The 21,545-nt window shown below is 42.5% G+C and overlaps 14 protein-coding genes across 14 annotated transcripts; 7 read left to right on the plus strand and 7 right to left on the minus strand.

The window, feature by feature from the left end:
• Positions 1-19: 19 nt before the first annotated feature.
• On the minus strand, positions 20-1,223 carry ECM9 (Ecm9p; the record flags this gene model as incomplete). The annotated part of the gene is made up of 2 exons (XM_003678785.1): positions 20-921; positions 998-1,223. 2 exons carry the CDS (start codon positions 1,221-1,223, stop codon positions 20-22), a joined length of 1,128 nt encoding a protein of 375 aa, XP_003678833.1.
• A 250-nt stretch (positions 1,224-1,473) lies between these two features.
• Positions 1,474-2,256, minus strand: MRPL13 (mitochondrial 54S ribosomal protein mL50 MRPL13; the record flags this gene model as incomplete). Its single annotated transcript, XM_003678786.1, has 1 exon — positions 1,474-2,256. One exon carries the CDS (start codon positions 2,254-2,256, stop codon positions 1,474-1,476), a length of 783 nt encoding a protein of 260 aa, XP_003678834.1.
• Positions 2,257-2,474: 218 nt separating this feature from the next.
• MEH1 (Meh1p) lies at positions 2,475-2,972 on the plus strand (the record flags this gene model as incomplete). Its single annotated transcript, XM_003678787.1, has 1 exon — positions 2,475-2,972. The coding sequence occupies one exon, from the start codon at positions 2,475-2,477 to the stop codon at positions 2,970-2,972; it is 498 nt and encodes a 165-aa protein (XP_003678835.1).
• Positions 2,973-3,131: 159 nt separating this feature from the next.
• Positions 3,132-4,802, plus strand: RSC4 (Rsc4p; the record flags this gene model as incomplete). Its single annotated transcript, XM_003678788.1, has 1 exon — positions 3,132-4,802. The coding sequence occupies one exon, from the start codon at positions 3,132-3,134 to the stop codon at positions 4,800-4,802; it is 1,671 nt and encodes a 556-aa protein (XP_003678836.1).
• A 194-nt stretch (positions 4,803-4,996) lies between these two features.
• Positions 4,997-6,205, plus strand: TDEL0A02940 (glycosyltransferase family 15 protein; the record flags this gene model as incomplete). The annotated part of the gene is made up of 1 exon (XM_003678789.1): positions 4,997-6,205. One exon carries the CDS (start codon positions 4,997-4,999, stop codon positions 6,203-6,205), a length of 1,209 nt encoding a protein of 402 aa, XP_003678837.1.
• Positions 6,206-6,580: 375 nt separating this feature from the next.
• QCR10 (ubiquinol--cytochrome-c reductase subunit 10) lies at positions 6,581-6,891 on the plus strand (the record flags this gene model as incomplete). Its single annotated transcript, XM_003678790.1, has 2 exons — positions 6,581-6,589; positions 6,664-6,891. The coding sequence occupies 2 exons, from the start codon at positions 6,581-6,583 to the stop codon at positions 6,889-6,891; spliced, it is 237 nt and encodes a 78-aa protein (XP_003678838.1).
• A 254-nt stretch (positions 6,892-7,145) lies between these two features.
• FOX2 (bifunctional hydroxyacyl-CoA dehydrogenase/enoyl-CoA hydratase FOX2) lies at positions 7,146-9,854 on the minus strand (the record flags this gene model as incomplete). Its single annotated transcript, XM_003678791.1, has 1 exon — positions 7,146-9,854. The coding sequence occupies one exon, from the start codon at positions 9,852-9,854 to the stop codon at positions 7,146-7,148; it is 2,709 nt and encodes a 902-aa protein (XP_003678839.1).
• A 202-nt stretch (positions 9,855-10,056) lies between these two features.
• APM3 (Apm3p) lies at positions 10,057-11,547 on the minus strand (the record flags this gene model as incomplete). Its single annotated transcript, XM_003678792.1, has 1 exon — positions 10,057-11,547. One exon carries the CDS (start codon positions 11,545-11,547, stop codon positions 10,057-10,059), a length of 1,491 nt encoding a protein of 496 aa, XP_003678840.1.
• Positions 11,548-12,056: 509 nt separating this feature from the next.
• Positions 12,057-14,480, plus strand: SNF5 (Snf5p; the record flags this gene model as incomplete). The annotated part of the gene is made up of 1 exon (XM_003678793.1): positions 12,057-14,480. One exon carries the CDS (start codon positions 12,057-12,059, stop codon positions 14,478-14,480), a length of 2,424 nt encoding a protein of 807 aa, XP_003678841.1.
• Positions 14,481-14,941: 461 nt separating this feature from the next.
• BSD2 (Bsd2p) lies at positions 14,942-15,838 on the plus strand (the record flags this gene model as incomplete). Its single annotated transcript, XM_003678794.1, has 1 exon — positions 14,942-15,838. One exon carries the CDS (start codon positions 14,942-14,944, stop codon positions 15,836-15,838), a length of 897 nt encoding a protein of 298 aa, XP_003678842.1.
• A 104-nt stretch (positions 15,839-15,942) lies between these two features.
• CTP1 (Ctp1p) lies at positions 15,943-16,836 on the minus strand (the record flags this gene model as incomplete). The annotated part of the gene is made up of 1 exon (XM_003678795.1): positions 15,943-16,836. One exon carries the CDS (start codon positions 16,834-16,836, stop codon positions 15,943-15,945), a length of 894 nt encoding a protein of 297 aa, XP_003678843.1.
• A 564-nt stretch (positions 16,837-17,400) lies between these two features.
• On the plus strand, positions 17,401-18,486 carry LEU5 (coenzyme A transporter; the record flags this gene model as incomplete). The annotated part of the gene is made up of 1 exon (XM_003678796.1): positions 17,401-18,486. One exon carries the CDS (start codon positions 17,401-17,403, stop codon positions 18,484-18,486), a length of 1,086 nt encoding a protein of 361 aa, XP_003678844.1.
• A 112-nt stretch (positions 18,487-18,598) lies between these two features.
• On the minus strand, positions 18,599-19,918 carry TDEL0A03020 (tRNA threonylcarbamoyladenosine dehydratase; the record flags this gene model as incomplete). Its single annotated transcript, XM_003678797.1, has 1 exon — positions 18,599-19,918. The coding sequence occupies one exon, from the start codon at positions 19,916-19,918 to the stop codon at positions 18,599-18,601; it is 1,320 nt and encodes a 439-aa protein (XP_003678845.1).
• Positions 19,919-20,081: 163 nt separating this feature from the next.
• Positions 20,082-21,428, minus strand: TFA1 (transcription factor TFIIE subunit TFA1; the record flags this gene model as incomplete). The annotated part of the gene is made up of 1 exon (XM_003678798.1): positions 20,082-21,428. The coding sequence occupies one exon, from the start codon at positions 21,426-21,428 to the stop codon at positions 20,082-20,084; it is 1,347 nt and encodes a 448-aa protein (XP_003678846.1).
• Positions 21,429-21,545: the final 117 nt, after the last annotated feature.

Below are 21,545 nucleotides of genomic sequence, written 5' to 3' on the forward strand. Positions count from 1 at the left end.
AGCGTTATGCCATTCTAAATCAGGACGTCAAAGTGATGTTATTTTGATTTAACTTGTGGAGCTTCTGTATTAGAAGCTTTTTGTAGCCCAAATGTCTAAAATTGCTCGATATCAGTAGATCGTCAGCGAACTCTTTCGGAATCAAAGGATTGTTCCGCAGCAAACAGATTGCCTTGTGTTTCTTTTCAAAGATTATTATATCTTCACTCCAGCTTGGGGGGATTACCGGAGTAACGGCTTTGGGGAACTCGTTGTAGATGGCTAGTAAGCAGTGATACGGAGGCCAGTCAGCTGCAGAAGCGGTATCGATGAGATTTAGTATTCTCTTAGCTACTGTCTCCACATTCAGCACCAGCCAACCCGGGTTACCGACATGGCTCTCTTTTAGACCTATATGCTTTCCAAGACGTTCACAGTCAGTCAAATTGAAGCAGGACTTCCTACTTTGCTGACATACCATGTAGGAGAATGTGCTCCATGAAGAAGCATCCTTGATATTCTTGAAACAGAACATTTGAGTTGCCTCGAATAGCCTATCTTTTTCTGTCAATGAAACCACGTCAAAAAACCACCTTACACTATTCCAGCAATAGTAGTTTGAAATGTGTCTATTCCCTGAGTGGATGAATACCGAGATAAGGTTAGGATTCTCGAAATTCAAGACCTTTGAGATAACTGATAATTTTCGATAGAGGCACCATAGCGAGGAAGACTTGTTTAATCGATTGTTGGTCGAAGTTAGAAGTCGCTCAACGATTGCCAGCTCTTGCTTCAAAAGCTTCAAAGATTCAAAATCATTAGAGCGCCTGAGAAGCTCATAAAATGCTTTCTCATGTAAATTTAAAGCCGACCTATTTTCTGGAGTAGCAAGGAAGAATCCTAGGGTAGAAATATACACATCACTCTGGCTTCTGTTGTTGACTAACGAAAATTAACAGACTTGAGTGTTAGTAAAGTATTTGGTACATTATGATGCCTCAGTTGCAGTTTTACTTACAGTTTCCATTTTGGATTTGAGCCAAAATTCTGTGACTTTCCTCGAACACAGCCAGTAGAGTGTATTTAAAACATATTGCTTCTACTTGGCCTTCCTCCTCATGAATTAGGAAATGGTGATTCCCGTCCGCCTTGCCGGGTACAAATGTCAGTCGATAGTCGGAAACCTCAGGCTTGTAGAGAAGTACTTGATAAAGCTCCTCACAAAGTGGAGTTTCAAAGCTCATTTACACTATCTTAAGAGTGTTTTTAACATTTAGATGTTGCTGTTTTGCTTGACCTTAATAGACTGGACATCGAAGTTATCTTGACGCGAAATTCCTTTTCCAACAAGTAAACATAAAATTTGGCAAGGTTCAAGCCCTTACTGATCAACGTCCTGAGGGACCTATAATGATTTGTTAAATTTACATATGCGCAGGATTCCAATATTTCTATATACAAGCATTGGAAATTATTATCCATGATTTAACCTCATCAACTTTGTCTTGCCTGTTCGATTGCTCTTCTTGCACTTTCAGCCTCAAGTATATTCACTTCCCTTATTATCTTACGATATGTGTTCTTTTGTGCCTTGGGTTTAACATCGGGAACGATGTAGATGTTAGGAGATGTGAACTGAGCCGAGGAAAGGTGGATTGCATTTGGTTCAGACTCCTTATATCTTGCTTGCTTGCCGGAAAGAATTTCTTTGCAAATATAATTTTTGAACTGAGCTGGAGTATTTAAAATCGTCAATTGATAGTCAGGAATCAAATACCCACTACTGGCCTGTAAAGATTTTGTGAAATTAAACTTTATCACCAGATCAGGGAATGTTCCCTCGAGCTTGGAATCAGTCGCCGAAGTGATTTTACTTCCATTCCAAGCATTGTTGTATGATTCTATTAGAAGAGCATCGAGCTGTGCTTCATTTGCGACCTTTTTCGCGGATAACCATCTGTTGAATGGAACTCCTTTAATCTGTTTTGCACGAGCTTTCTCCGCCAGTTCGCCCTCTTCTTCGCCAATGAAGTTTTCAGGTATTAGCTCCAGCTTTTGTTTATTAGAGATCTTGGATGTTTTTCCGGCCTCAATGTCACTGATAAGTTCCTGAGTACCTTTAGTTGGAACTGTAGGTTCCTGGTCCTGATTCTTCTTACTCTTAAACCATGAAAAGAAATCAGAAGACACCTTAGTTGTATGCAATTGTCTCGCGCTGGGCAGCAAACTTCCAGCCCCGAGATAATTTAGGCGTGGTATTCTGGTATAACGAATCATTAGACTGCTAGGGAATCCCAAATAGGTAGTCACTTAGTGATCTTATTCATTAGAATGAACCAGTTCAGCTTAAAATTTTCCAACTCGCTAAGAAATTGACCATTACCCGGCCGGAGAGAGGAACTCAGTAATTAAAGGTCAAGTTCACCAATGAATAGATACAAAAGTATATTGTAGGCTATGAATTTTCGGGAAAGAGGCTGGAGTGAGGATTTGTGATGGGTGTAATAGCAAGTTGCTGCAGGGACAGTGATGCTGACGAGAACGAGGCTCTTCTGGCGAGTCAGAACGGGCATGGTGACCACAACGACGATTACAATGCAGTACAACGGCAGATGAAGGAACAGGAGGAACAATTACGTGCCAGAGAAAACATGCTGAAGGAGATTGTGGCAAATACCAACGACAAATTGATCGACATATCGATGATCAGCAATAGCGGGATCGTGATACAGGGAACAGATTTAAAGAACCCGGAATCCAGCTACGAACCTGAAGCCTCGCATGGATCTATAACAGATAATGCGAATGCGGAACATGACGAAGACGGGCATAAAATCCATACAAGGCCAAGATTTGTCACGCTCGAGACGAACACAGCGATGTCCGATGAAATGAAGAGCAAACTAAAACAACTGCATGAGACGATATTCACGACTCTGGATGAGCAACTGCGGGTGGAACCGACTGGGAAGCTCACTGTAACACTCAAATAGACCTTGATAAGTTATATAAAAGATTCTATGTGGCATAGCAGTCGCTTTCAACGGAGAAGCGATGATCAATTCAAACTAGAAAAACGATCAACCATTAAACAAACAACTGTTAAAGGCAAGTTTAAGTAATCATAGAGCTACCAGTGACGGGAGGGTGTAATGGCAATTAAACCAAAGAGAAAAGCCCCAGAGGAGGAAGAGCCAGAAAAACCGGCTAAGGTAGTAGCTGGTAAGCAGCCCAGAATGGGAGATTTACCTAATGTTGACTATAACATACCATTATTTCCCGAATCAGAATTGCACCAGGATGAATGGTCTATTCCAAAATTTAATCTTTTCATTAGTTTCACGATAAATTATCTGCTTGAATCGTACAAATCGGTATTCAAGGACTTTATTAAACTTCCCAGTAGGAAGTTCCACCCCCAATACTACTACAGGGTTCAGCAGCCGATCTCCATTAATGAAATCAAATCTAGAGACTATGAATTCCCAGATGGGCCACACACCTTTTTGCTTGATGTGGAATTGCTGGCGAAGAACTGTGCTTCCTATAATGAAAGTGGCAGTTTGATCGTGAAAAATTCTTTGCAAATGGTTCAATACATTGAGTATGAGGTCTTGAAGGCCAAAAACGTTACAAGAAATTACCTAGTGTCTGATGATGTGAGGCCTCGGTTACTTAGCCATTTGAACCGAGTGATAGATGCCACCGATAGAGAGATAGAAATCGAATATGGTGCGACCAAGACAGACGCGGATGATACGATGAAGATCAGCGAACCGTTCATGGAACTTGTCTCGAAGGAAGAACTGCCTGATTACTATGAGGTAATTCACCGGCCGTGTGCGTTGTCGCTCGTTAAACAAAATTTGGAGGTTGGTTATTATTCCAAGATATACGATTTTATCATTGACACTCAATCCGTCTTTCAGAACGCTTTAGTCTTCAACGACAGTAGCACTTTAATATATCAAGATGCTCAAAAACTGTTGAATTACTTCAATCATCTGATACAGGATAAATTCTTCCCTGAATTACGAGATGCTAGTGAGCGTGGAGAAATCAAACTTGAATATGACAAGATTGAATATGAACAATATCTAGCAGACGGTGGTAACGATCATACTGAAGATGTGCAAGAAGAAGATGATGAAGCCGATTATGATTTTAATCATTTTGAGGGATTGGGCAATGGTTACAACCGTTCCGTTTTGTCTGAAGATTATCTCTTAGGACCCAACAGAGCAGAAACTACAAACAAAATTCAAAAATTATCGACGCCCATTGAAGAACCTCCAAGAGTGCCCAAATACAACATTATCACATCCATGCAAAGAGAGTTTATCTCTGAAGAACATACAATGGAAAAGGTACCATACCACCTGATTGATCAAGTTTGCATTTTTTCATCAAAAAGCCTTTACCGACAGGCGACCACACCTGTCGTGGGTGGGAAGCCATCTTGTAACCAGAACTGGGTAGAGTACATTTTCAATGGTGATCAACTAAGTCAAAATGAGAACATGTTTTCTCTTACATTACAGCCCGTTCAAACGTTCTTGACGTTAACGGCCAAGGTATCCGATAGGAAGACGGATGTTTCTCTCAGTTTGAATAAAGAGGATATAAAATCTCAAAGAGCAACTTCGAGCGGCCCAAAGCCAGAGAGTCCGCAAGAAAAGGTTGAGCAAGGAAAGGATCTCAGTGAACCTGAAAAATTTGACATTCGCCTGAATGAAGGTCTGAATTACGCCGAATTGAAATGCCAAAACACAGCGAGTGAGAAGAGAGAATTAATGAGATTTTGGATCAACGTGCTACCGTGATTCATACATAGATAGTAGCATATAAAGGTCAATTCGATAATGAACGAATCACCAGCACGATATCTTAACACCAACGCATAAAAACTGAGTATTGGTGCGGCGCTCACAGGCCGATTACTTCCGCAGTTCTTGAAAAGCATAAAGCATAATAACATTCAAAAACAGCGACATCAAACAAGATAGCTTAAAGGCTAATGAAGCTGTTGGCCAACATTAGGAGGTTGCTCCATCGAAGATACATTCGAGCTACGGTGGGGCTTTTAATTGTAACACCCATTGTTCTCCTTTGTATCCATGGTTCGAACAAGATACTATTGAATGGACCGGACACAGCGCAGCATGACCTTCAAATCATCACAACTGATGGACCTCGAATATATGCCGACGATCATAGCAAAGGAAACGATATCTTGCTTACACTTGTTAGGAATTCAGAATTGACAGACATGATTGATACGATCGAGCGTTTCGAGAAGAGTTTCAATTCCAAATATCATTATCAGTGGTGGTTTATGAACGACGAAGAGTTTACTGATGAGTTCAAAGAAGCTGTAGAGCTCAAAGTTTCGGGGGGAGCCCGATTCATCAGGGTTCCAACTGAAATGTGGAGTTATCCACCCAATATAGATCAGAAGAAGGCGGCTGCCAGCAGAGAAAATTATAAAAAGCAGAAGATTAATTACGGTTCAAGTGAGTCGTATCGGTTTATGTGCCGCTTCAATTCTGGTTTATTCTACAAATTGCCAGAGCTTGTCGATATCGAATATTATTGGAGGATTGAGCCTAGCGTCCATTTCGACTGTGAAATAACGTATGATGTTTTCAAATATATGAGAGCAAACAAGAAACTATACGCCTTCAATATGGCTTTACAGGAAGACATTAGAACGATACCATCTCTTTGGAATGCCACGATGAACTTTTTTCGTCAAAATTCTCAATATGTTGCTTCCAAAAACAACGCCAAGTTTATTACAGATGATGATGGTTCTACATACAACCTGTGTCATTTCTGGTCAAATTTTGAGATTGCCAGTTTGGGCTTTTACCGATCTCAGGCGTATGAGGATTTCTTCAAGTTTCTCGACAGTGAAGGAGGATTTTTTTATGAGAGATGGGGAGACGCGCCAGTACATACACTTGCAGCTAGCTATATGATTCCAGCTGAAAGTTTACATTTTGTTGCAAACACCGGATACATGCATAGTCCAAACCAGGATTGTCCACCGGACGCAGAGATTAGAGATGTTCTACATTGCGAGTGCAGCCCAAAGAGAGATTTCACCTGGCATGAATGGAGTTGTGTAAATAAATTCTTCGAGGTCAATGGATACGTTAAGCCAAATACTATGGCTAATTTGAAGAAAGCCTATCCATATATTTTCAACAGTATGGTCGCATGAAGCGTGGCGCTAACGTAGATTCAAGCCATAAAAAAAAGCAAGCAACTAATGAACGATTGAGTAAGAAATCAGAAGGAAGTTACTGGTAGATCGAAATGAAAGTTCACATCTATAACGAGAGCTTAGCGTCATCGAAGTCTACCGATTTGATCACGTGATACCAGGCCAATAAAAGTTACATTTTTATTAGTTTTACGTCCAGGGCGATTACCGGTAAATTTCACGAACCTAACGAAACCCGACAGCTTAGTCCTCAAGGCTCCCATAGCGGGCGGAACCCTGGGGAAGATACTTAAGAGATCTGCAGCTGTTGGGATAACTGGGTCTGTTGTTAGTTATTCTATTGCAAGATCAAGATCACATCATTCACCGACAATGGTATCAGTATGTTTTATTTGTTTGGATTTACCAGGAGATCAATTTATGTATGAACGATTGACTAACAGATATTAATGTAGTACGTTTCCAAATTAGCCACTAAGACGTACCCATACATGGGTAAAATGAACTCTAGCAACTTATTAAGCTATCTTCCAAACCTTGCAATCTGGGGTGCTGCCTCCACTGCCGGTACCTTTGTATTCACTGCAGGCTGGCCAAAGTTTCAAGACACCTTTTACAAGAAGATCCCAGTGTTAGGTTCCTACTGGGACAAAGAAATCCCGCCTGAGGATAGAATCAACTAGATGAGAACATTTGCACACGGGCTCGAAGAGATGGAGCTGGACTAAGTTTAACAGAGGCTCAGAGGGCCCCCTACTTTTCATTTATATATATAACCAAGGTTCCGTAGCAACTTCATTCAAGCCCGTATAGATATTATTTATTCATTTTTTAACTCGAAAGTATTCATCAAACAATTGCTATTTGCAAAGAGTTAATGAACCGCTAGCGGTAATAAACATGAAAATCATAAAAAATTAATATAAGTATCATAAACTCATAATTTGGATTCCGATCCACTTAATTTGATAGCACAGTTGTCTAAGACTACGACGTCTCTATCAACGTCAAGGGTTTGGAAAATGACAATGCCATTAAGTTGCTTCCAAGCTTTAATCCTTAGTTTTTCACCTGGAAACACAACATTGGTAAACCTAACTTTAAGTTCGACATATGGACCAAATTTCTCCAGCAGAGCCTTAGCGCTGACACCTAGTGTACATAACCCATGCAAAATAGGGCGTGGGAATTTCACAGCTTTAGCAAGGTTTGGATCAATGTGTAAAGGATTGTAGTCTCCAGAAAGTCTGTATAACGCAGCTTGGTCTTTGTTCGTCAGCACCTCAATCTCGAAATCGGGTTCCTTATCTGTTGGTGCCTTAAATTTTTGCGTGGCAAATTTAGCTCTCTCACCCTTGATGATCTGCTTGCCACCTGGGGTACGAGCACCTCTAATAAAGAATGATCCCTCATTGTAGGCTAGCAGTTTCTTCGTCTTGGTATCATATGTCTCAAATCCCCCAACAATCACAGCGGCTTTGCCATTCTTGTCCAAAATTTGCAATGGCTTAGCGATAGTCTTCAAACTTCCTTTAGTTGGTAAAGGATATTGGCCCAATTTAAAGTACTGCTCGCCGTGGAGCAGCATGGCGTAGTTAAAGTTTTCCACTAGCTTGTTCATGTTCAAAGCAGTAATGCTTGTCATGAAGGGAATCACGGCAAATGAGGGTAGAACGTGGAAATTGGGATCATTTTCATACGTGAGCGACAGCTCCTTACTTGTGGCCCCCAGACCCAAATTATATAGGATACAGTCTCTTTCAGTATAATTGAAAATATCCTTAGATGATTTTGAAGATTGGGCCATTTGAACAGCTTGTAAAATTGCCATAGATGATTCTTCAGTTGTACTAGGGTTGACGGTTCCAGATTTGAAATTAGTAATCAAATTCCAATTGTCTCTGATAGCTTCAGGTTCTACCGGATCTGCAACGGAGGCGAAACCTTCACTTCTTTGCCATCTAGTTTGACCACACCAGCCTCCACCAATTTCAAATAACTGGCCGTTGACACCTTTCTTTCCACAGTTTTGTTGCAATTCTTCGCTAGCTAGAAGAACAACGAATGGTGAGACTTGAGATGCGTCGAAGTGATTGACCAACTCCTTCTCAGTGAAGATAGTCTTGGTCATCGCAGTTTCTGCATGAGGGGCGATAATGTTGACCCTGATACCTTTCTTCGCACCCTCGAGCGCAATTGTCTTCGAGAAACCAAGTATTGCGGCCTTGGCGGCTGCATAATTTGCCTGACCAAAATTACCATATATTCCAGATGTGGAGGTCGTGTTGATGATATAACCTGATTTTTGTTTTAAGAAGACGGGCCAAACAGCTTTAGACATGGCGAAAGTAGCGTAAAGATGAACCTTCAGCACGGCAAACCATTCATCATCAGTCATCTTCTTAAAGGATCTGTCACGTAAAATTCCGGCATTGTTGACTAAAACGTCCACCCGACCAAACTTCTTTAAGGCCTCCTCAATAATTTGAGGAGCCTGAGTAACAATGTCATGGTTATCAGCGACAGCTGTACCATCTCCAAACTTTTGGTTTATTTCCTCGACTGCTCCATTTGCATTACGAATATCGTTGATGACAACTTTGGCACCGTATCGAGCAAACCATAGAGCATGAGATTTCCCCAGACCACTGGCTGCACCGGTGATTATTACCACCTTACCCCGTAAGGAATCAACTTTGATCGAACCCTGATCATTCTGAGCTGGCAATTTTTTAGCCTTTGTAATAAGATCGTTATAATCTGATAATTGTATTGGATGTTGAACCTTATTAAACGGCTTGTCCTTGAAATCCACGATACACTTCCACTTGTTTAAAATTGCCTCTGGTGTAAAGGTCTCAGGATTAGGATTGAAGATCTGGCCCGCAGATCTTTCCCATCTGAGTTGTCCGTAGAAACCAGCTGCCAGCTCGAAAATAGAGTTGGTCACCTGAGTTGTTTCATGCGTCAAAAATAAAATTAAGGGAACGATTTTTTCGGGACCAAGCTGCTTCAAAATGTGGGGTGGCAGCACGTTCTCAGTCATCCTAGATCTCGCTAAAGGCGCAATAGAATTGACCCTTATGTTGTATTTATAACCTTCCTTGGCCAAAGTCTCTGCCAATCCTACCAAGCCCAACTTGGCTGCTGAATAGTTAGCCTGACCGAAATTCCCAAACAAGCCAGCAGGGGAGGCCGTATTGATAATTCTACCGAATTTTTGCGATAGCATGTAAGGCCAAGCAGCTTTACAAAGCTTGTAACCACCGTTCAAATGAACATCGACGACCGAACCAAACTCTTTCTCCGACATCCTTGCAAATGAAACATCTCTCAAGATGCCTGCATTATTGATTAAAATATCAACTCGTCCAAAATTGTCAATTGCGGTCTTGATAATTCTTTCACCATTATCGTTCACTGAGTCATAATTAGCCACCGCCTCACCTCCGGCATTCTTAATCTCATCCACAACCACATCTGCTGCACGACTATTGCTACCAGAGCCACCCAAAGTCCCACCCAAATCATTGACAACAACTTTGGCACCTCTCTTGGCATATTCCAACGCGTAAACTTTCCCTAGACCTCCACCGGCCCCTGTTATCACCACAACCCTATCCTTGAACAGCAATCTCTCAGACATCTTTACTTCTATTAGGTAGTTGGTGTTGAAAAAATTAGAATTCCTCCTGGCTGGAAGCCTCCTTTATATATGCCTAGCTTCAAATTTAACCGCCGTCACTTCTCCCCGCCTTCCTCCCCTAAAGCTGATGAGGTCCGGTGTTAAGCGATTTAAACGCGAAGGGTTTGAGAAGTTTCTACACAAAAATTCTAGGTTATTACAACTAAGATCTGATCTCGAAGTCGCCGGTCTTGGTGGCATACTTAACTCCCTTGAATGGTCTGTTAGACTTTGTGGTTAGTTGCCCTATGTTGATGGCTTTTACGCGGATTCCGCTTGCCAACTGACCCGACAGTGAGTAGGATGCTGTGACACGCTGCACTCTTAACAAACGGGGTTCTGTGCTTTCAACGCAGCCTCTGAGGACGGGCAATGTACCCGTTGGTGTGTCCTTATCAAAAATCCAGGAACCCTGGCCCGGGACTACACTGTTGTCGAATCTGCCATGTGTGTTGCGTAAAACTTTGATCTTGAAATCCGTTTCGCTGTCTTCGTCAGTATTACTTTGTAATTGAACGTCGATGCGGAGATCTTCGATGTTGGCCACTTCACGTGAATTGCTTATATTGACTGTGATCTCGAACTCATCCGTCTTGTTTCCTAGCTGATCGGCAAAATCGATTGTGACTAGGCCGACAGTGTGGTTGAATCTGCGAGTTTGTTGTATCCGTGGGGTATCGAGATCGATACTGTATTGCATAAGGTTAAATCTGCCATCCGGTGGGATGAATCTTAGGTCGCAATTGCTTGGATTCTGGTGGTTGTCAAGCTCAACACATTCGTGGAATGCTGGAACGCCAAGATCGTTACCGGCTAGGTCAAGTTGTAAATCAACCGTAGGGTTTCCGCTCAAGTAGCACTTCACGCTTGCTTGGCCGTTAATGGTTCCACATATCATTTCCAATTTGGATGAGGTACGTCGGGATCTCTTGCCTGCCTTTTGATATACTACGTGTATCGATTCTGTAAGGTCAACGTATAGCTCGTTGTTACTGTATTTCAACCCTGCAGTTCTCCATGGAACTACATCGTCCTCCCGGCTGCTTGTGTCGTTCTCGAGCCTGTTCAATGAATCGCTCACGAATGTCTGATTATGCTGCTGGCCTTGTCGTTGCACGGCCACTTGGAGGCCATGTGCTGTTGAATTAATAATCTTTGAGAGGTCCGATCTTGCGGGTACGACTTTCTTGATCCTATTGCCGTACAGTCTACCGGCGGCAGGTCCGCCGCCGTTAACGCAGACGTAAAATATCATCGTAATACGGTCGTAGTTATTCGTTATTTTGTTCACAGTCAATCGATCTTTATCAAAATACTCAAGTAGGCTTCTGTCCATACTCTCTAAGAAGACGAAGGGTGAAATGCTAGACGTTGAGCCTGAACCTGATGTCAGACAGAAGTAATACAGTTTGTTCTTCGAAGAATAGTACTTGTATAGCTCCAAATTCTTGCTAACAGATCCACAAACAGATTTCAAATTACCCATATCATCCTTAGCTTCCCAGTTTCGATTCGCAACGTCATCATTCGCTAGTTCAGGGCAAACATCTTGCACTTTTGACCATAAGTGTGCAAATGGCGGCGAGTTGGAACTCAAAAGGTACTGAAACACCAGGGAGTATTTAGAATCTGTGATATAGAAGGATATGAACATCAACCTGATATCTTTTCCCTGTGATTTGCACTTTCTTTACAAGCTTTTAAATTGGTTTAACTTTTTCAGATTCTTTAGGTTCTTTATAATCTGAAAGGTTGACAGGCTTGAAGATCGCCAAAAACTATACAGAATTACGCTCAATAAACGTGTATTGAGCATTGTGGTGTGCCCAAATGTAGTTAGAAAAACGGGCATCTTACAGGGAATTTTTTTACTTGCACTTTCGCATGTCAAGGGTGCCAATTTCAGAGAATTTTGGGTATCTCAAAGCTCCAGCAGCATGAGCAGATCATGCAGACTACATCTTCTACTGAAAGAAGCCTATTCTGACTACGATAGAACTCCGAGCATACTTCTCTTAAGTTAAGCTGTTAAAAACTCACGAAATTTTTCACCATCGCCACAACGAAAAAACACGTAAATGCAGGTTAAGAAAGAAACATTTCATTCAAAAGGTTAAGGAAACTCGAGGGGAGTCGGCCATCTAAAGGGGGATTTTAGATCAGATGAATGGAGGAAATGGTGGTAACGGCCAAGACGAGCCGTCTTTAGACAACCCAGGGGAAGCTGCGAACGCCAATCCATTCAGTAACATAGGTACGCCATCCTTCAACTTATCGCAGATACCGCGGAATGTGCTACAAAATCTAACCCCAGCACAAGTCCAAATGATTCAGCAAAGACACAGGCAGTTACTGATGAATCGATTCCAGCAACAGCAAGTGCAAAATAGACAGCAATCGCTCAATTCACACGGCCATCAACAACTACAGCAGACCCAGGCCCAGGCAAGGGCCCAAGCACAAGCGAGAGCTCAAGCACAGGCAAGAGCAATGGCACAAGCACAAGCCCAAGCTCAGGCAAATCGCCAATCGGCCCCACAACAACAAATGCATATGGGACAGCAATCTATGCAATCGCCAGGAATGTCCATGGGTCAACAATCGGATGCAAGAACACCTGGTATGACACAGGCTGGTATAGACCAAACAGCCTCTACTGCAAGTGCTCGACAGGCAGGAATGCAGCCTCAGCAAGTACGCAATCCAGCGGCTTCTCAAGCGCCTATCAACTTACCGCCTCAAATAGCTAGGTTACCTCTGCCGATGCAGCAGCAAGTCCTCAATACGTTAAAACAACAGGCAATAGCGAAGAACAATCCAGCCGCTGTGGCGGCGATTACCATGGCTCAGCAGCATCTTCAACAGCAATTACAGCAACAGGAACAGTCCCAGGGCTCTCCAATACAGCCAGGTGTGGAATCTCCAATGAATATGCAGGCTCCCCAATCTCAAAACATACCTGTTCAGCATGGTGCGAGCCCTCAGATCCCATCACAATCAATGCCAATACCGCCACAACAGTCACAGCAGCAACAGCAACCGATGAGAGTTCCCAGTAACTTGATGCAAGTGCCTCGTCCAAAATTTGACTTGCCAAAGTATCAGACAATAAAGTTTGAACCACCAGAGGATAAATTGCCATATCCAACGTATTGGTCAGATCAAAAACCGACAACAGACATTCTACTTTATGAGCAAATTACCCAGCGTGACAAAACCAACAAGTCTGACCTGGCGAAGGAAACAAATGGGTATGAACCATTCAGTATTTATGGGTTCAGTAATAAAGAGTACTTAGGCAAGCTCTGGCACACGCTAAAATACTACCAAGAACTGAAGGCGACAAGGATGAAATCGATCACAAATGCTTCACAGAATATTCCATCCGCTAGCATTTGGGGAAATGGTTACTCTGGCTACGGTAATGGTGTAACAAATTCTGTGAGGCAAGTTATCGCGGAATCTCCTATCGATGGTCGGAAACACGTTTATCAAGACAGACTAAAAATCTACGAGCAAGCAATGCACGAGGAGAGCGAAGAGTTGGTTCCCATACGACTTGAATTCGACTACGAGCGTGATAAATTCTTTCTACGAGATACACTCTTGTGGAATAAAAACGACTCTATTTTAAAAATTGAAGATTTCGTGGAAGATATGATGAAGGATTACCGGTATGCACCTCTAATAAGGGATCAATTTAATGAAACAATCTGCCAATCCATGAAAGAGCAAATTTTGGAGTTTCAATCTAATCCATACCTCGATTTGGATGAAGAGCGTAGGGGCGGAGATGATATGCGAATAATGATAAAAATCGATATCGTCGTTGGGCAACATCAGTTACTGGATAATTTTGAATGGGATATATCTAATCCAGAAAACTGTCCTGAAGAGTTTGCTGAGAGTATGTGCAGGGAACTGTCATTACCAGGGGAGTTTGTAACTGCTGTGGCTCATTCGATTAGAGAGCAAGTTCACATGTATCACAAAACTTTGGCGCTCTTGGGCCACAATTTCGACGGATCTGTGGTAGACGATGACGAAGTCCGGAGTAGAGTATTACCGGTAATAACGGTCGATGATGTTTTCAGAGCGCCTTCCGATGCTAAGATATACACACCTAACCTATTCCAAATCTCAGCCGCGGAGCTAGAAAGACTAGATAAGGATAAGGATAGAGATACGAGACGTAAGAGGAGGCAGGGACGATCGGGCAGGCGCGGCGTCGTTGTTCACAATGGAAGTACCAGTAATTTAGCCGGCACTCAGGCTTCCATCGGAGGCCCTAACGCAAACGCACTTACAGGAGCAAATGCGGCAGTGGAGGTTTCGGTGCCAGATATTGCCGACGTTCCCAGAACCTTCCGCACACCTATTCCAAGCACCATACTCCCTGGCGGTATAGATTTGGGACCACCGGTTGGATCCTACGAGCTAAGAACTACAACAGAACATAAAATCAGACCAGCGCTACCAATTGGCAATCAAGCACCCTGTCAGGTTATTGATCACATACCTGGCAGCTCTTTACTCATATGCATAAAACTCAAGCCGAAGGAAAAGGGCAGGATGAGCAAGAGGTGAAAGATGCACCTACTGAAGCGATTGCCGCTCCACAGTTTAATGTATGAGCAGCAACATAATTGAAAACTACTACGCAACCTACGAGCTGGACATTTCATTTCTGTATCTAGTCTATAATTAAATATCTCGAGTTTGTTTATGAACCCAGCCTTAATAGTCGCAAGAACGACAGCAAACGGCCCAATCTAACGTCAACCATATGATCATTACAACCGATTCAACAAACAATACCAGCTTATTCTTAGCTCATCGCTTACACATCGTTTGGCAAATTGTTCGGTGAAAAATCGGGTAATGCACCTGTTTTGGTGGCTCATAAGCCCTGTTATACTTTACTAATGATAAAGAATGGCAAGAAGAGCATCCATATCTCTCCACAACGAGGACGTGGTGTTGCATTTCGTGGGCTCGAAGAAGTGTTCTATTATATATTTTGCTAGATTGCAAACAACAGAGTAATTATGACTACCGGGAGCTCAAGCCATGATCAGATTGTGGGGAGCTCACGAAATACAACCGATATTGAGAATAACATGGTTTCTAGTGATGATGCAGCGGATGGAACTACGATAGATCAAGAAGACAGCGAACAAGAGCGAAGGATTGGAGACAGAATATTCCCGACAAGCTTAAGAGAAAGGGCCTCGAGGCAGATCAGGGCCGCTGGGAGACATTTTAATATATTAGATAGACTTTTCCAGAGGAATACTCAAGATGCATCACATTTGCAACAGGGCGCCAATTATGACGGGGTTTTCAGTAATTTAAGTGCAAAACCGGATGGAGAGGAAGACCAGCAGGCTGGGGATAGTGATAATCCGCCTACTTATGATGAAGCTGCAGTTGATATGGCACCATCGTATTATGGAGTCGACGACTCTGGAGCGGGAATGTATTACAATGAAATTTGCATAGAGGGTTTACCCGTTGGTAATATTGCGAATCTGATATGGAATCTTCTCGTCAGCTCCAGTTTCCAGTTTATTGGATTTTTGGTAACATATATTTTGCACACGTCGCATGCAGCAAAGCAAGGCTCGAGGCTAGGTCTTGGAATCACCTTTCTCGGTTATGCGTATTCTATGATCCCCAATGACGTCCAATCGAAGGTTGGGAGAGACAAGGATGTAGACAGGGTTCAGTTATCAGATCCGAATGAGCACGATGATTTACATTTGTACTCATCGCCTGCTACACAAGATGAGTTCACCTCACATCTGTCGACCGGTATAACTGAGGAGAAACAAAGTGTACCAGCGGTCGCCGTCTTCACTGGAATACTTGGGTTTTGCATAGCAGTAAAAAGTCTTTATGATTATGTTCAGATCAAGAGGATGGAACGAAAATACATGTCATAGGACCAGGCTTCGCCTTAGTTCTATTAAATGAAATTAAATGAAGTTTTGTACAAAAATTTATGATTTTGCAGAAGGGGGAGTATGCTACTATAATTGCATTGGGTTCAACCCAACACCGTCAGGACTTTCTCATAAATGGTGAAAACAATACCACCGCTTAAAATTAGTCTTCCTAGTCTAGGAGTGGTACCCTTCCAAAATGTCTTCAAGCCTTCTTCTTTCAAAATTCTGCTAAAACAGTTGAAGGTTGATGAATACTGGGAAGCGTTTAAACTTTGCATTCTTGTTTTGACAGTGTCTATTGGCATGGTGGTGTACACGGTAACGACACCACTAAAGGCACCGACGACAAATGTCAAACCGGATGATAAGGCTTGATCCTTTGGAGAGTTTGTATAGTTCTGTACCATGACTTTAATCTTATTATAACACCCTAATCTCACTGCCTGATTAGCGGCCTGTCTCATCGATACAGGTAGCACACCGTTGTATAGACCGCGGAAACCTTTATCACGAATCAAAGATCCATAGTTCCGTACTATGCCGCGACCATTGTTATGATACCTTGGATTGGCGCTCTGTTTATCATCAATCAAACCGGTCTTAATTGCTTCAAAGGGAGTCACTGCAACAACACTTTCAAGCAAACCAGCACCTAAACCGGCAATAACACCTCTAGGACCACTTAATTCGCCGGTGCGAGGATCCTTTAAAAAATTTCTAATCGTATCATAACCCAAGAATCTAACACCTGCCTTGGCGGTGTTCCCGACAATGAATGCTGGACACCCCACATAGATAGAGCCAACACCTTGAGTTTTAGCTGTGTTGAAAAGCAGAACCAATGGGTTACGAGACGCCTTGGAGGATTTATCCACCAGTTGTAATCTGGTCTTAGCAAATTCGAACGGGTATGTGATAGAGGCCTCAACGGCACCAGCCAATGCACCTGCCACGAAAGATTTAGCAGGATCTACTTTCTTCTTCTCCTGTGACATCAACTAAATAATTTCTCGGCAATATATCAATCAAAGAGAAGACACTCTGTACCAACTCGATTAACCATTCTTTTATACCTTGATACCTTGGTGAAAAATTATGACTATGCCGCTGTAGAAAGCGCGGAAATTTTTCACTTGTAGCTTATCGATGCAAATTGCACAGGAAAGTGGTCAGTTCAGCGTCTGTTGCATCGGTTGTCTCGCAACAGCAGGTGTCAATTGTTTTGACTACTGCGCTTCCTCTTGCACCCTGTATCTTCGACGACATTCTGAGGTTCTGCGACAGCCACAAATATCTTGTTAGGAGAGAGCATCTTGTCAGATCTGCATCGTTGATCTTCAGTTGAGGATTTAGCAAATAATTAACGTCAGCGAGTGGCTGAACCTTGCTAGCTAGCCGGTAGTCCAATAGCTTTCTCTTTCAGTTCGCCCGCAAATTAAAAGCGGCTTCGGGGTTTTTTACTTCAAAGCTGCTCGACACTTCAGCATTAAAAACTACATCCAAATCAAGCGGTAAAGGCCATTTGAAATTGTCAATCACAAGGATATTAGACGTATCAGATGGGGACAGCTGATCAGACAGCTTGTCAGTCGAGATCTGTGGTCTCCGGGAAGCCGAAATCTCGACAGAGACATATAATGGCTATAGATAAAAATTCTATGGACTACATTTTACGTTCAGCAATAGCAGGAGGAATATCTGGTTCATGTGCAAAGACTCTGATAGCTCCTTTAGATCGGATAAAAATTCTTTTCCAAACCTCGAATCCGCACTATACTAAGTACGCAGGGTCTCTTATGGGTTTAGTGGAAGCTGCAAAGCATATTAGGATCAATGATGGTATAAGAGGATTTTTCCAGGGCCATTCCGTGACATTAATTAGAATTTTCCCATATGCTGCTGTGAAATTTGTCGCATATGAACAGATACGAAGTGTATTGATACCCAGTAAGGAATACGAAACGCATTGGAGAAGACTAATGAGTGGTTCTTTGGCGGGTCTTTGCAGTGTCTTTTTAACTTATCCTTTAGACCTGATACGGGTTCGATTGGCGTATGTGACAGATCATCATAGGGTCAAGCTCGGCAGGGTTGTGCGAAATATCTGGGCAGAGCCGGTGTCTACTACATTATCCACCAAATCGTATATACCGAAATGGTTTGGTCATTGGAGCAATTTTTATCGAGGATACATTCCAACGGTCCTCGGAATGATTCCTTACGCAGGTGTTTCATTCTTTGCGCACGACCTTATATGTGACATATTAAGAGTACCTTTCCTGGCACCATATTCAGTGGTTGCACTATCTGAGGATGACGAAGCAATACGTAGACAGAAACATCAGAGGGTACCTCTCAAGACGTGGGCAGAGTTGGTGGCCGGTGGGTTGGCTGGGATGGCATCTCAAACAGCGGCCTACCCATTCGAGATTATAAGAAGACGACTACAGGTTAGTTCACTGGCACCCCAGGGCAGTCACGAGCGAAAGTTCCAATCCATTAACGGCATAGCAAAGATTATTTATAAGGAGCGTGGTTGGCGTGGATTCTTCGTCGGCTTAAGTATAGGCTACATTAAGGTGACACCAATGGTCGCCTGTAGCTTTTACGTCTACGAAAGGATGAAATGGCATTTGGGCATATAAGACTTTAAAAGAATTTTGATGTCTCTAAACCCCCCATGTATATATTATTCCGAAGCGCGGTTGAGACTTCTCATGCATTAATTTTACCGTTTTTTATTTATTCTTCAGTTTACTATCTGTATTGCGAATAGTACTCTTCTTCTTTGAATCTCTTGGCTACTAAATCCAGGATATCTTTAGAGTAAACATCCTCCAGTGATTTGCCACCATTCAACACATTGTCCTCGTGCTCTTTTTGTTCTTCCTTAGTCAGAATGACCACGTTCTGTATAGTAACTGGTTTATTTGGGTCCCATTTCGAGAGAGTCAGCCTGGTCGAGTATCCACTAACGGGAGACTTACCTCTGAAGACTTCCTCCACAATGTAGCTGACTTCCTTAACAGCAATGGGAACACGTTGATCTGGCATTCCGATACGTGTCATTTGTCCCGCCAATGAATGGTAGATCCCATCATAGATTTTGACTCTGTTCTTACCCTCGATTGGGTCCATCGGATACCCTGAGACCTTCGTCAAGATCCAGGTTGCAATGGTTAGTCCAAAAATACCAGGCATAGTACCCAAGACTGGGAGTATTCTTACACGGAAATCTCTCATAGCACTCAGCTCATCGACTTGTCCTTTTTCATATTCTTCATCAGGCAGTGGCAATAATCTAGCTTTACGTGGATCAGGTTTCTCGGCACTAAATACCACTGGGATACCTTTCACAATACCTCTCTTCTTCAGCCTTCTTCTCACTGAACGAGCCAATGGATCCTCCTCGGTCGTTGTCAAATCTCCAACGTTGATACGGGTTGGATCACTCTTTGTTGAGGCGCCCATCGATGATATAACTTCTATCTTTCGCTTATAAGCGAATTCCAGCAGGTCGACCTTGGTATCAATATTATCTATACAGTCAACAACCATAGTAGGTTCTCCAGCATCAAACAAAAGTCTCTCCGCATTTTCTTTATCCCACAGTTCATTGATGGCCTCGATTTGACACCATGGAGCAATCTTGAGCAAGTGTCGTTTTAAACAGTCGACTTTAGGTGTTCCCACATCAGATAGCTGCGCACAGCTATGTCTATTTAGTGAGCTGAGCGAAACTTGATCGAAATCAATTATTCTAATGCGTTGGCAACCGGAACGAACTAGCATGGTAACTACCCAGGATCCGACACCGCCGGCTCCTACCACCACGAAGTATTGTTGTTTCAATTTTTCCATACCTTCTTCACCTAAGAATGCATAATTACGAGCAAGTTGCTCACGGAAGAGATTATCATCGTATTCATGTGTCTCTAAGGCCTTGGTAATTCTAGATTTTTGCTTGGTATCATTCTCTAGACGAGCTTTCAATGCTAAATCAACGCATTTGGTAGCTGCTACAGTGCATAAAGCAGTAGCTGCAATTAATCTCCAGTTGTCTTTGATCGAACCCATCGAGATACTTGTGACTCAGTAGCTTATACTATTTTAGATAGTTTTGTATAATTATTATTGATTTTTCAATATTCAAGCCCATCGCCATACGGCTTGTAAGATCGAAAATCTTGAAAATTTTCAATTCTATAATAACCCGCCCAATATGCTGAATATTGAAGTATTAAACGTCTTCGAACTCGATGTCCATATCACCATCGTCATCATCATTACTTGGTTTTGTAGTTTCGTGAAAACCATTATTTGTGGTCCCGTTTTCCTCTTTCACAGCATCCTTCTTGGTTTCACCCTCTTCGTTCTTCGCGGGTTCTACAACATCCTCAAACTCCTCGTCAAACGCACCTTCATCATCATCAAGGAACCCGCCTTCTTCGTCTTCTTCATCTTCATCTTCCTCATCCTTTGCCTCTGCCTGCTTCTTGGCCAAAGAAGCATAGTATTCATTAAGAGTTCTCTCATTTTCTCTTTCTTCGAGGTCTCTATCAGTTAAAGAACGATGCTTGTGGTAGAACTCATCCATCTCTGTCTCTTGGTTATTTGCAGCACCAGTCTCCTCCAAGGACATGTTAGCTTGCGCGGTTGTCCTTGGATCGAACTCTTCATCTTCATCAAGTCTCCCAAGAGCTGACTTACCGATGGTACTTTGCTTATGCCATTCGGGCACAGCATTTTGTTTCCTCTTTTCTTCAACTTGACGTTCTTGCAAAGCACGTTGAGCCATTTCATCACTTTGAGTAGTAATGTTAACATGCAAAGTTGCCTGTGAATTGGCACCTGCGCGTCTACTACTGTCATTGTTCAATGAAGAGCCATCTTCTCCAGGTCTGAACATGGTACTGCCCTTCTTTGGATTGTAAGTGTAAGCTGCGCGTGATTGATTCTGAGGTGGGATCAATCTGGCCAATGCAATTTCAAACGTATTCTCTTCTATCCGTGAATCATCGATTTTTTTCAAATAATCAATAATCGGTTGTACCTGGTCCATGAGTCTGTTAAGTCTATCTTGTTTCTCCTTATTCTTCTTGCCCGAATCATCTTCCACCAGCGGTTCATCACACAGTGAGCATAGAAATTCTGTTCTGTCGAAATTCAACAGCTGAACTGCTTCTAATTGTGTATATTTGGTAGAACATATTGGACACATATACCCATTTGGTGCTGAATTTTTATCTAGATCATCCTTCAATCTTTGCACTACTTGATGAACTTTCCATTTGATGGCATCAATAGCATGTGGGAATTTAATGTAAAAATAAGCACGTTCCACACTCTTTGAATTTGGCGGGTATTCTCTTTGCTTATGCATGGATAGAAGACCATCGGACCTTAATCGTGCTACTAAGGGACCCAAATCAGTTTTATTTATCCCCAACAACTGTTTCAAATCTTCTTCTGCTAACACCGAGTGGAATAGTATGGCATCGAGTACCAGGACGTATGATCCACCGTAGAAACCTCGAACAACGAATTTCAAAAGATTTTTCACAATCTCATCGATAGGTCTGTCCATACTTTAAGGGTCACTATGCTATTCTATGCAGTTGGTATCGTGATCGGCCCTAGTTTGATGGGATGAATGAGTGACAGCCGTCAATTGCAGGGTACGAGAAGTACTCTTGCCTCTTGA

Source organism: Torulaspora delbrueckii, chromosome 1, assembly GCF_000243375.1.
Source record: "Torulaspora delbrueckii CBS 1146 chromosome 1, complete genome".
NCBI lineage: Eukaryota > Fungi > Ascomycota > Saccharomycetes > Saccharomycetales > Saccharomycetaceae > Torulaspora > Torulaspora delbrueckii.